Source organism: Akebia trifoliata, chromosome 2 (assembly GCF_017979445.1).
Source record: "Akebia trifoliata isolate Shusen 1 chromosome 2, ASM1797944v1, whole genome shotgun sequence".
Classification (NCBI taxonomy): Eukaryota; Viridiplantae; Streptophyta; class Magnoliopsida; order Ranunculales; family Lardizabalaceae; genus Akebia; species Akebia trifoliata.
Genome location: NC_141376.1, coordinates 2,210,297 through 2,222,302, shown reverse-complemented (window position 1 = coordinate 2,222,302; position 12,006 = coordinate 2,210,297). Strand labels below are relative to the sequence as shown.

The 12,006-nt window shown below is 36.5% G+C and overlaps 1 protein-coding gene across 1 annotated transcript; it reads left to right on the top strand.

Moving 5' to 3' along the window:
- The first annotated feature begins 3,253 nt into the window (after positions 1-3,253).
- Positions 3,254-9,931, top strand: LOC147408720 (ABC transporter B family member 13-like). The gene is made up of 10 exons (XM_086421134.1): positions 3,254-3,582; positions 3,932-3,986; positions 4,085-4,260; positions 4,397-4,597; positions 5,170-5,429; positions 5,526-5,839; positions 6,200-6,423; positions 6,669-7,467; positions 7,980-8,221; positions 8,310-9,931. The coding sequence occupies exons 1-10, from the start codon at positions 3,304-3,306 to the stop codon at positions 9,528-9,530; spliced, it is 3,771 nt and encodes a 1,256-aa protein (XP_086277260.1). The 5' UTR covers positions 3,254-3,303; the 3' UTR covers positions 9,531-9,931.
- The last annotated feature ends 2,075 nt before the right edge of the window (positions 9,932-12,006 follow it).

Genomic DNA, 12,006 nt, shown 5'->3' with positions numbered 1-12,006 from the left:
TAGACTTTATTTTTTATTTTAATTTTTGTGATAGGGTGTTCGAACTGTAGGCCCAACCATGCAGGGTGAGGTAATTTGCCTCTTATAGAGTATCATATCTCACCCAATTCACTTCGTTTGTAGCATGTACTTTTAACATGTAGAAAACAAAATCTAACACCTCAATCTTGTATGAATCATCATTTTCTAGTTCAGATTTTTAAAAAATAAAATAAAAAAATCAAGAACAAAAAAGACAAATTTTTATCAATGATGGATGTTCCCTGAACTCCGAAATTTAAAAGAATGATATTTTATTTATCTATGAGGTGCCTCTCCCTTAACCGTCAAATCCCATTACAGGGAACTGTTACAGAGGATCGGCTCCCACCAGCCACCCATACCAGTCAAGAATAAAGATGGAATAATCTTGTGAGCAATCACGAGGGGCTTGAACACAATAACTCTCTCTTTTTGTCCAGTAATTGAATTATTAATTTAATAAATTTTTTTGAAGAATTTAGCAAATAAAGTAACACCTCTATTCAAGTTATTTGTTTCTAAAAGACTATTTCATTTATATAAGAAAAAAGTGTACAACCAACATAAAGGTGTGGTGCATATTCATCAATTCCCAGCAGGACCACATTTTTTCCTCTACAAACATGATATTTAATAGACCTTGTAAGAGGGATATGATTCTAAATAAATCCTAAGTTTTGGGTTAGTTAGTAAAATATTTTTTTCTTAATACCCTCACTCAATAAAATAATAAACTCAAATCATAAATATTGAGGATTCAAATTGTTAAGATAATATTCTAATCTTGGATCTAGACACTTTAAATCATTGATCCCAATGATTCACGCTCAAATGTCAAGATGGCAAGATCGACAATTTTATCAAGATTGATCTTGATAATTTGAAAATTCATCTCGATGATTGTAAAAGGTGATCTCAATGATTGGATCAAAGATTGATCTCAATGATTTGAATTGTCCATTCTGACAGTTTGAATAGATAATCTCACTAATTGAAAGGGGTCAGGGGCAAATATCAAGTTGCAACAAAAAATTTAGGGGTATTTAAAAAGAAATCCTTCTCTAGGATGCATTAAGTAGTTTCCCTTTCCTCTTTCACGGCGGTACTTTGGTATGACTTTTACTACAGTTTAAACCATGTAGTTAAGAATATTTAATAAATAAGGTGGCATTAGTTGTATTTACTAAATAAACCATGTAGTTATGAATTGTCGACCTGCAGAGGCAGCTATTTAAATAAAACAAATTAATGATGATTGTATGTAGTCTTGGTATGAATGATGTGGCAAAAGTATAGAATCACATGTCTTTTTCCTGTGTATACCTAATTGGAGAATATTTAAGACTAGAGGTCACTCGTGCCGTCCTCTCTCGCATTAAAAGCAAATTGAAGAAAAAAAAATTAGGGTACGTGGTGACAAACTTAACCCGACCTAAAAATAATATAAATTTAATGAGTTTGGATCGAGTCTAATTAGATTTGAGATATTATTAAAAAAAATTAAAGTAAGAAAAATAATAAAATAATAAAATAAGTTAAAAGGATACACAAGTAAATATAATAAGATTATAAAATGTAGTGTAAAATAAATAAAGTGAGTCCATAAAATTATAAAGTTTGAAGAATATTATTAAAGAATTTAATATTAAAAATTATAAAAAATAAAAAATAATAAACTAGATTAAAAAAATAAAACAAAAAATATATTTAAGTTAGAGAAGTGAAAATAAAGTTGAGAAGATAAATGAAAAAAGTAATAAAATGATTAAAGTAGGTCCCACATAAAGATTTTGTGTTTCACAACTGTATCAACTTAGTTGTGTTTTATTATATAAATAACACTTACGATTTAGAATTGATGATATGCCCACCTTAAACTTATCCCTTTGATTGATAAGTAAAAAATAAGCTAATGATTTTCTTACTCGAATTTTCATTCGGTTTATACTCAACTAACATGGCAAGGGGACAAAATCATAGGCCTTTTTCCTTATGTATCCCGAAGAAAATTATCCATGGTTTTGTGATCTTGCCATGTCAACCTCTAGATTGAGTGAAAAAAGAAATTGAATAAAAAAATTGTGACTTTAAAAAATATTTTACCCTCACCTTAGATCTCAAGATCGTATCTACTTAAACCTCAAACCTCGGGGCAATGTAGGATTTTTTTGAGGAAGTAGAAAACTATAAAACATTGGGTAATTTATTTTTTTATACAAAGAGTTAAGGTAAGATTCAAATGATGGATTGAAGACAAATGATTCAAACCCAACCAATACAACAAAAGCAATTAAGTATCATTAATGAACAAAAATTAAGTCCATATATCTTTGTAGTTGTAATATCTCATCACACTCTGCAACTACCACAATAGTCCACTCTGCATCATGGCCCCCTTCGTTTTGGATTCCCAAGCAGTTCTTTTCCCAATGACTCATTTTAAGATTTGAATCTGATATATGTTATTTATTCTAAAATCAAATGATACGAATCCAACTAATACACCAAAAATACCGAGGTACTGGTATCAGAGTAGTAACCATATGGATTAAGGCTCTAGAAGACGATGGATTTTGACTAGAGATTGAAGTTGATGTTGTTTAGGTCATTTAACATTAATCTATGAGAGGAGACCAAGGTCAAGGAGTAAATTTGAATCACCCAACTAAAATGAAAGAATGAAGGTAGTCGAGTCTAGGCCGTAAGAGTGCATCAAAGGAGAATTATTTAATGTTCACCTTTAAAGCACTATTTATTAAGCACGTGCCTTGTTAACATGTCCCATAACATCACAACATTAAGATGCATTAAATTCACTTTGCATAATTTACAACCTAGGGGTCTTCTTAGCAAGTGCCCAACTGGGAAACTGAATTTTGTACCGAAAATGTCTTTAAAATATTATTATTTTACTAAAATACCCTTATATTTATTCTTAAGGTGTACTTAATGCAGTTTAAGTGCACACGTTAAGAGGACCCACTACCTCGAGTACCTTCAAAATACTTATGTCAAGGTGTATTTTATGTATCTTAACATGAGTCCTTAGAACACACCTTATCAATACCTATTAACCATTGCCCACAAAAAAAAAAAAAAGATTCAAAATACAGTTGTGGTAGTCGAAAAGTTAGTTGGGGTCCTACTTATTGGTGGCATCACCAAATATACTACCCACCACCACGGACACTCCATGGGATGAACTCCTTTTAGTCTTCCACCACCCCCAACACTCTCTCTCTCTCTCTCTCTCTCTCTCTCTCTGTGCAACTCAATCCTTCAATGGATGAAGTGGAGCTCTCAACTATGCGAGTTCTCAAAGAGAACCCACCTCAGAAACCAGACTCACAATTGGGCTCGAATCGAAAAACCAAAGTTTCGTTTTTTGGCCTATTCGCCTTCGCTGACAAGACTGATTATATCTTAATGTTCTTTGGAAGCATTGGGTCTTGCATCCATGGGGCCTCACTCCCAATGTTCTTCTTGTTCTTTGGTCATCTTATCAACTCTATGGGGTCTCTTTCTAAAGACACCCATAAATTAACATCTGAAATCACAAAGGTATAATGCCCTCTTTGTTTCTCTAATTTACTAGTGTTTGATTTAGCTCTGATTTTCATGATTGTTTAGTAGAATCGGTAAATCTTTCTGATATAAGAAGTGTTTTACATAATACTATAATCAAAAAATTCAATAGGAGACCGGTTGTTGTGGTATTGAAATTATGGAATTATAGACATTAAGGGGAGATGAGTTATTTTCGTCGAAAAAGGAGAGAAAAAAAAAACCCATAATTGGGTTTCCCTACGTGACACTATAATGCCGGAGACCTCATGTTGGAATTTTAGATATTAGTTTTAATCTATAAAATGGACTTCCACTCATTGCTGAATTTCTTGTTTCATTGCAGAATGCCTTGCTTTTAGTTTATTTAGGGATTGTTATATTGGTTTCAGCGTGGATGGGTAAGTCCTAAATTTTGAAACTTTTCATCTATATGTCATGCCTTCACACCATAGTTCACCAACCCTTGTCATCCTTTTGTTGATCTAATGTTTCATAGGGGTAGCATGTTGGATGCAAACTGGGGAGAGACAAACAGCCTGTTTGAGAGTAAAGTATCTTCAATCAGTCTTGAAAAGAGATATTAACTTCTTTGATATGGAAGCAAAAGATGAAAATATCCTTTTTCGAATCTCAAGTGATGCAATTCTTGTGCAGGATGCAATAGGTGACAAGGTAGCCATTAATTATGCGTAAAAGATTTATATCTGATGATAGTTTCTTGATGGTACTGCTGCTTATAAAATAAAAAAAAAACTTCTTGATGGTACTGAATGTGTGTGTGTTTTAATTCTTTCGTATGTTATCACAGACAGGGCATTGTTTGCGATACCTTGCTCAATTCGTTTCAGGATTCGCAGTAGGATTTTCAATGGTATGGCAGCTAACACTTCTTACCGTGGCTGTTGTACCATTACTAGCTATCGCGGGAGGTGGCTATGCAATAGTCATGTCTAGTTTGTCAAAGAAGGGTGAGGCTGCAAATGCTGAAGCCGGGAGGTTTGCTGAAGAGGTAGATTCTGATAGAGATTTAGGTGTATGCATTATAATAATGTGCATGAGGTATACAATATATCAATGCTATGGTGTATCTCATCACATATCTTGCAAATCTTAGATTTGCATCAATTAGATATATTCTATATAGATATGCATTATTATAACGTACATGAGGTACACTATATCAATGCTATGGTGTATCTCATCACATATCTTGCAAATCTTCTCTCTATCAGATTCATCATGCACATCTATCATATATATAGAAGACTTGGCTTTGGACAGAGTCGAATCAAGGAACAGAACAGGATTCGTTAAGCTAACCCCAAATCTTTGGGATTAGGCTTTGTTTTTGTTTTTGTTGTTATTGTACTGCAATTATGGCATTCCATCTAGTTTTCTTCTTATATTTGGTAAAAATATAAGTTTACAGGTAACTTGAAACTAAATAATATTGAGAAGTATATAAATGAAATATTATCCACAACACACTGTAACCGTGTCAACTTGGTCGAGCTTTCAAGTATTAAATATTTATGAAGTTTTACAGCAGCTTGACATCTCTTTTCCTTCACCCTGGACCAGGTTATTTCACAGGTACGTACTGTCTACTCATTCGTGGGAGAGGACAAAGCAGTTGAAATGTACTCAAGGTCACTTAGAAATGCCTTGAAGTTGGGAAAGAGGAGTGGGTTTGTGAAAGGAGTTGGTGTTGGACTTATATATGGGATACTATTTTGTGCTTGGGCATTGCTTCTGTGGTACTCTGGTGTCCTAGTCAGGCATCGTGTTACCAATGGGGCTAAAGCATTCGCGACAATCATGAATGCCATCTTCAGTGGATTGTAAGCCCACCCTGAAAACAAAAATGAAATAACAACTGCTTTATTTAGTATCCTTAAAAGTATTTATTCTATTAAACGAACTCTTTGTGCTTGTAGTGCTCTCGGCCAAGCTGCTCCAAATATTGCTGCTTTGGCTAAAGGTCGTGGCTCTGCAAGCAACATTATGAGCACAATTGAAACAGATGCAAATTCATCTAAACGGTCAGATAATGGAATAGTTTTGCCCAAGGTAGCTGGGGAAATTGAATTCTGCGAGGTATCTTTCACCTACCCTTCCCGATCGAATGTAGTCTTTGAAGCTCTAAGCTTTTCGATCAGTGCTGGGAGAACCTTTGCAGTTGTTGGTCATAGTGGGTCTGGAAAGAGCACTATTATTTCAATGGTTGAACGCTTCTACGATCCAACATCAGGTATCTTAACTACTAATAATAGGACTAAATGGTTCACTTAACTGAAGTCAGAAAACTTGATAACTCATAAACCATGAGCATGAATCAACTTGCCTGAATATGAAACTTGACTTGGGCAAGTTTGGCTCTAACTCAAATGTATATATAAAGATGTCTTGAGAATTGAGTCATATTAAATTGGCTAATCACCAAGTCACACAGATATTTCACTAAAATATGACGAGTCAGGTGTCTTCTAAAACCATAAAGAGTCACCCATTTTTTAATTCAATGTGCCTAAAACATAACTTGCCACATTTTTTCAGACTAAATGAAAATTTTGAAAAGCACATGTATTTCTAACATAATGATATTCACCAGGTAAAATACTGTTGGATGGTCATGATCTAAAGAGTCTCCAATTAAAGTGGCTACGAGAACAGATCGGGCTAGTTAGCCAAGAACCAGCATTATTTGCTACCACAATAGCTGAGAACATTTTATATGGTAGAGCAGACGCACACATGGAGCAGATTATTGAAGCTGCAAAAGCTTCAAATGCACATTCTTTCATACAAAGTTTGCCTGATAGTTATAATACTCAGGTCAGTATAGATGCCTCTCATATCGTACCAATATTACCTTCGGTCACAATATTGGCTATCCGAAATCAACCTTTAATCACAAAACAAAAACAACCAAAAAAGTAATTGGGTGATCTGGGTCATCCAATTGGTGTGGTTAGTATTTACAAGATGGATTTCAATGAACAGCCGTACTAATATCGTTTTGTGGAATTTGTTTACTTTCATGATCCTAGATCCTCAATCCTAGTATGTAATGTCTACAGGTGGGAGAGGGAGGAACTCAACTTTCTGGAGGACAAAAACAAAGAATTGCAATTGCAAGAGCAGTGTTGAGAAATCCAAAGATTCTACTTCTAGACGAGGCTACAAGTGCTCTTGATGCAGAATCTGAACAGATTGTTCAGCAGGCCCTTGTTACGATCATGTCAAACCGTACAACTATCGTTGTTGCTCACAGATTATCCACAGTTCGCGATGTTGATACAATCATAGTCTTGAAGAACGGACGTGTTGTCGAAAGTGGGAGTCATTTGGAATTAATGTCCAAGGGAGACGATGGAGAGTACGCTACTCTAGTGAACTTGCAAGCATCATCAAATACCAAATACCCGAGCAAGGAAAATTTTAGTGAATATTCGGGAAAATTGGTAATTTCAGAAATTCCCAACAACAGTCAAGTCCATCACCAGAAGGCCAATTCTATCAACCCAAGAGAACTTCAGTTGAGCAACCAAGAGCTGAACCCATGCAGGTCCATCCCATCACCGTCGATTTGGAAACTAATTAGACTAAACGCACCTGAGTGGCCATTTGCGGTGCTTGGGTCAATGGGTGCTATTATGTCAGGCATGCAAGCTTCTATGTTTTCATTTGGAATCACATATGTCCTGAATACATTTTATTCTCACAATGACACACGAATCAAGCATGAGATACGACTGGTCTCCATCATATTTATTGGAGTGGCAATTGTTATCATACCTATATATATCTTACAGCATTACTTCTTTACTTTGATGGGAGAGCGGCTTATGACTCGCGTTCGTCTCTTCATGTTCTCAGGTTCTTTACTTGTCTTAAATATTTTGATCTGTTTTTAGTAATTTTTAGATATTCCTTCAGGTTTTGGTATATGTTTGAGATGTTCCTGGGAATGTCAAACTGATGAAATCTCCTTGGCCTCACTCTTTTGTGAGAGACGAAATGGAAAAAAACAGGGCATGTTTTATTTTTGTTGGTCTCTCACAGAAGACCAAGGCCAAGGGGGTTTGTAATCTGTTCGACATTCCATGGGTATCTCAAACTACTGCCTTTTTACAACTACTTGATGAGGATGAAAAACTCACTGCTTTTAAATGATTCAAATTAGCATCAATTGGTTTTAAATAATATATACATATATATATATATATAATTCGTACATTTTCAACTCTCAATAACAGAAGATTCGGCTTTGGACAGAGTGGAATGGAGGAACATTATTCCTTTAGCCAACCCCAAATCTTTGGAATAAGGCTTCGTATAGAATGAGTATTAATTTTTCACTAAAATTGCTTATAATATTTTAACCACAGCTATCCTTCGCAATGAGATTGGTTGGTTCGACTTGGACGAGAATAGCACCGGATCCCTAATATCAAATTTAGCAGCGGATGTGACATTATTAAGAAGTACACTTGCCGACCGTCTATCAACGATTGTGCAGAATCTATCACTCACCATAACTGCATTTTCTATTGCGTTTATACTCAGTTGGCGCTTGGCACTTGTGGTCATTGCCACATTCCCCCTTCTCATAGGTGCCTCCTTAACCGAGGTAACCTTTAATACATCAATATCGATAATTACGATTGATCTGATATTTCTCTTTGACGTACTTTTGTTTGGTTTCTTTGTAACTGTAGCAACTCTTTCTTAAGGGATTAGGAGGAGACTACAACCAGGCTTACTCTCGAACTACTGCACTTGCTCGTGAAGCAATCATCAACATCCGTACCGTAGCTGCATTTGGTGCCGAGGACCAGATCTTAGCCAAGTTTTCCTCTGGACTAAACCTACCAAACAAACAAGCACTTCTACGTGGGCATATATCGGGTCTTGGGTACGGTGCGTCTCAACTCTTTGCATTCTGTTCCTATGCACTTGGCCTTTGGTATGGATCAGTTCTCATCAAGAAAGAATATTCAAACTTTGGAGATGTTATCAAGGCCTTCATGGTTTTGACAATTACTGCTTTTGCGATAGCGGAAACACTTGCTCTAGCACCCGATATCATAAAAGGATCACAAGCACTTAGGTCTGTCTTTAGTATTCTCGAAAGGAGAACAACTATAGACCCTAATGATCCAACATCAGAGGTTGTAACTGAAATCAAGGGAGATATAGAATTCAGGAATGTGAGCTTCAAGTACCCGTCAAGGCCTGACATTGTCATATTCAAGGATTTGAATTTACAAGTGTTGGCAGGAAGCAGCCTTGCATTAGTGGGCCCAAGTGGTTCTGGAAAGAGCTCCGTTGTTGCATTATTAATGAGGTTCTATGACCCTACATCGGGTGTAATTATGATCGATGGGCGTGATATTAGAGGTCTTAATTTGAAATCCTTGAGGTTGAAGATTGGACTAGTTCAACAAGAGCCAGCGTTGTTCTCTACTACAATTTACGAAAACATCCAATATGGGAAGGACAGTGCTTCGGAAATCGAGATCTTGAGGGCTGCAAAGGCAGCGAATGCTCATGGGTTTATCAGTAGAATGCCTGACGGGTACCATACCCAAGTGGGCGAACGGGGAGTGCAGCTTTCAGGAGGTCAGAAACAAAGGGTTGCGATTGCTCGAGCGATTTTAAAAGACCCAACAATTCTCCTTTTAGATGAAGCCACAAGTGCATTGGACACAGCCTCTGAGAAGTTAGTTCAAGAGGCTTTAGATAAGCTAATGGAAGGCAGAACGACAATCATTGTTGCACATAGGTTGTCCACCATACGTGATGCAAACCTAATCTCTGTGTTGCAGTACGGAACAGTGGTCGAAATTGGTAGCCATGAAGAACTCATAAGTAGGCCCGGTAGTATCTACACACAGCTAGTTAGCCTACAACAGGAAACCGGTAAAGAAGTCTCTTAGGTGATTGGTGTTATAAGATGGCAATCTGAACAAGTATGAAATTGTAATCAAATATGGTCTTAAGTAAGGCTTACAATGTGCCTATCCTTCTGACAGATTAAGAGAAAAAAAGAATAATCAAGTCCAGTTGCGAGAATGTAATTGGGTTGTGAACCGTTCATCCAACAAACACATTTTAGTAGCTAAGAGGATCATACCCCATCGTCCTGTCCATGAAACCTGTGATGAAAATGTTTGAATCCAAACACTAGGAGGTACGTGTCGAGATGATTTCTAGTATGTAAGGACACCTACATTTATGGGTAGTTTGCCCAAATAGCATGTGTGACTAACAAGCCGAACATGTTATTATGACCAAAACATCAAAGTCACCTATTTAATAAAGGATTTGTAGTTTCTAATGGCCTTGCACATTGAAATTCATCATTTTCGCATCGATGGATTAGATTCATGATGGTATGCCACTCTGTCACCCAAGGGAATGGAGGATGACCCGTCTGATCCGTCACCTCCTCCCTCGAGGGGATGTAGAATGGATCCAAATATGTCCCCCCGACCCATCCCTTTTGAGGGAAGGGAGGATGGATCTACCTAATTAATCTTTCCTTCCTCCTAGGGAAGGAAGGATGGATCTGCTCAATCAATCTCCCCTTTTCCCAATGAAAGGGAGATGGATTCGCTTAGTTCGTCTCTTCCCACCATTCCCCACTCACTGACACGGTACGGGGTCCTCCCAATCCAAGAACCACTTTAATACACGTGGACCATTATTATGCCAAACAATTGCAAAATCTACAACATGTATTGCGATTACGATATGAGAAGTAATTGAGAGCGAGTATCCGAATAATAGAGTACCAAAGAGCAATTACCGAATAATGGATCTATTGAGTGCAATTACCAACCTAGTCATGATGGTTTTAGCTAACTATTAGTCTCCCCTTATTATATAAAAAGGAAGATACTTAACCCTCAATGGTTAGTGAGATGATCAAGACTGCACCTTAGGAATTGAAGGCTTTGCTTTAAGAACTTCTCAGAGATTTTATCCCATAAATTACTTGATGCATGTTGGAGTTAAGGCTGCTACTCGGGCAGGTTGTGCTGGATTGCTGATCAACCCATGCCCAAGCCACACTTGACAAACACCAACGTATGCTCACGTTGAACCCAACCTCATTAATATAAAACAATTTAATAATGATAATGAGAATTATGACAATGACTTATATAAAGATAAGTGGTATTTATATATGTATAATTTACAATTATTTGTTCTAAAAATATATTTTGAAGTTCACACATATGAAATTATAAGCAAATGTTAGGAAAAAAATATGACAATGGTTAACTAAAGTTTAAAATGTGAATGAGAAAAAAAACTATGATATTTTAAAATATTTTTTTTTACATATAATCATATTAAGTTCAGGCAACCCAATGTCTATGCCCGAATCCAATCCAGTTTGGTTTGGTCAAATTATTCTTTGCCCAGACCCTAGCTAACTATACCCAAACTTGACCCAAGGTTGGGTTAAACCCATCGGGTTTGGCTTTGGCCCGCCCAAGTTGGGGTTGGGGGAGGGGGTTCTATATATAAAAAAATGAGTGATGCTAAATGGACGTGGTTTTTGCCAACGCCCCTTTCTCTCTCCTGTCCATAGTGAAAAAAAAGAAGCAAACTTTCTCATTTAATCACCTTGTGACGTTCAAAAACATGATCCAATGCAATGGAGTTGTAGAGGACAAAATTATAAGAACAATAAAAAAAAATAGTTATTTTTTACCGTTGAATTTTATTTTTAAAATTGGGTTCTCGGTGGTCATCTATTTTCAACACCTTGGTTCAAGCTCGAAAAATAATATATATTTTTTAATTTCTTTCTTTTGAATATGAATATTTTCATGAAATTTACAAGGTTGTATTGTTAGATTGTCAATGTGATAATTGACATGGGGCCAACGATTGTTTTTAAGATTTGAAATCTAAAAAAATAATATGTGGGCAGCAGGCGAGAGAGAGAAACTCTCTCTATTGCCGGTGTCACTGTACCACATGTCAAACGTTTGTTAGGCTGTGAGCCAACATGCCATAGGGCATCAAGGGTGTGCATCTAAAACATCATTCGTTTAGCATTTCTCAAAAAAAAAATTATATATATCTTGGGGGGACTTTGTTTTTCACTGCGTTGATGTGATAGTCATAAATGTGTTTTCTCGAGATACAAGTAAAAATCATCTATAGTTATGTGCACACCTTCGAAAGTGTATAGGAATCATGGATGCTTTTGATATGAGATCCCAGCTTGAGGTCGCTTCAGCATTATTCTAAAAAAGAAAGGGGTGATTTTGACATACCCCCTACCTTATTATGGATATTAGGGATGCGCCCCCCCCCCCCCCCCCCAATTTTCATATTGATGACTTAGATCCCTTGATTGTTGTCCTTAGCAAGGAACTAACAACAAATCACACT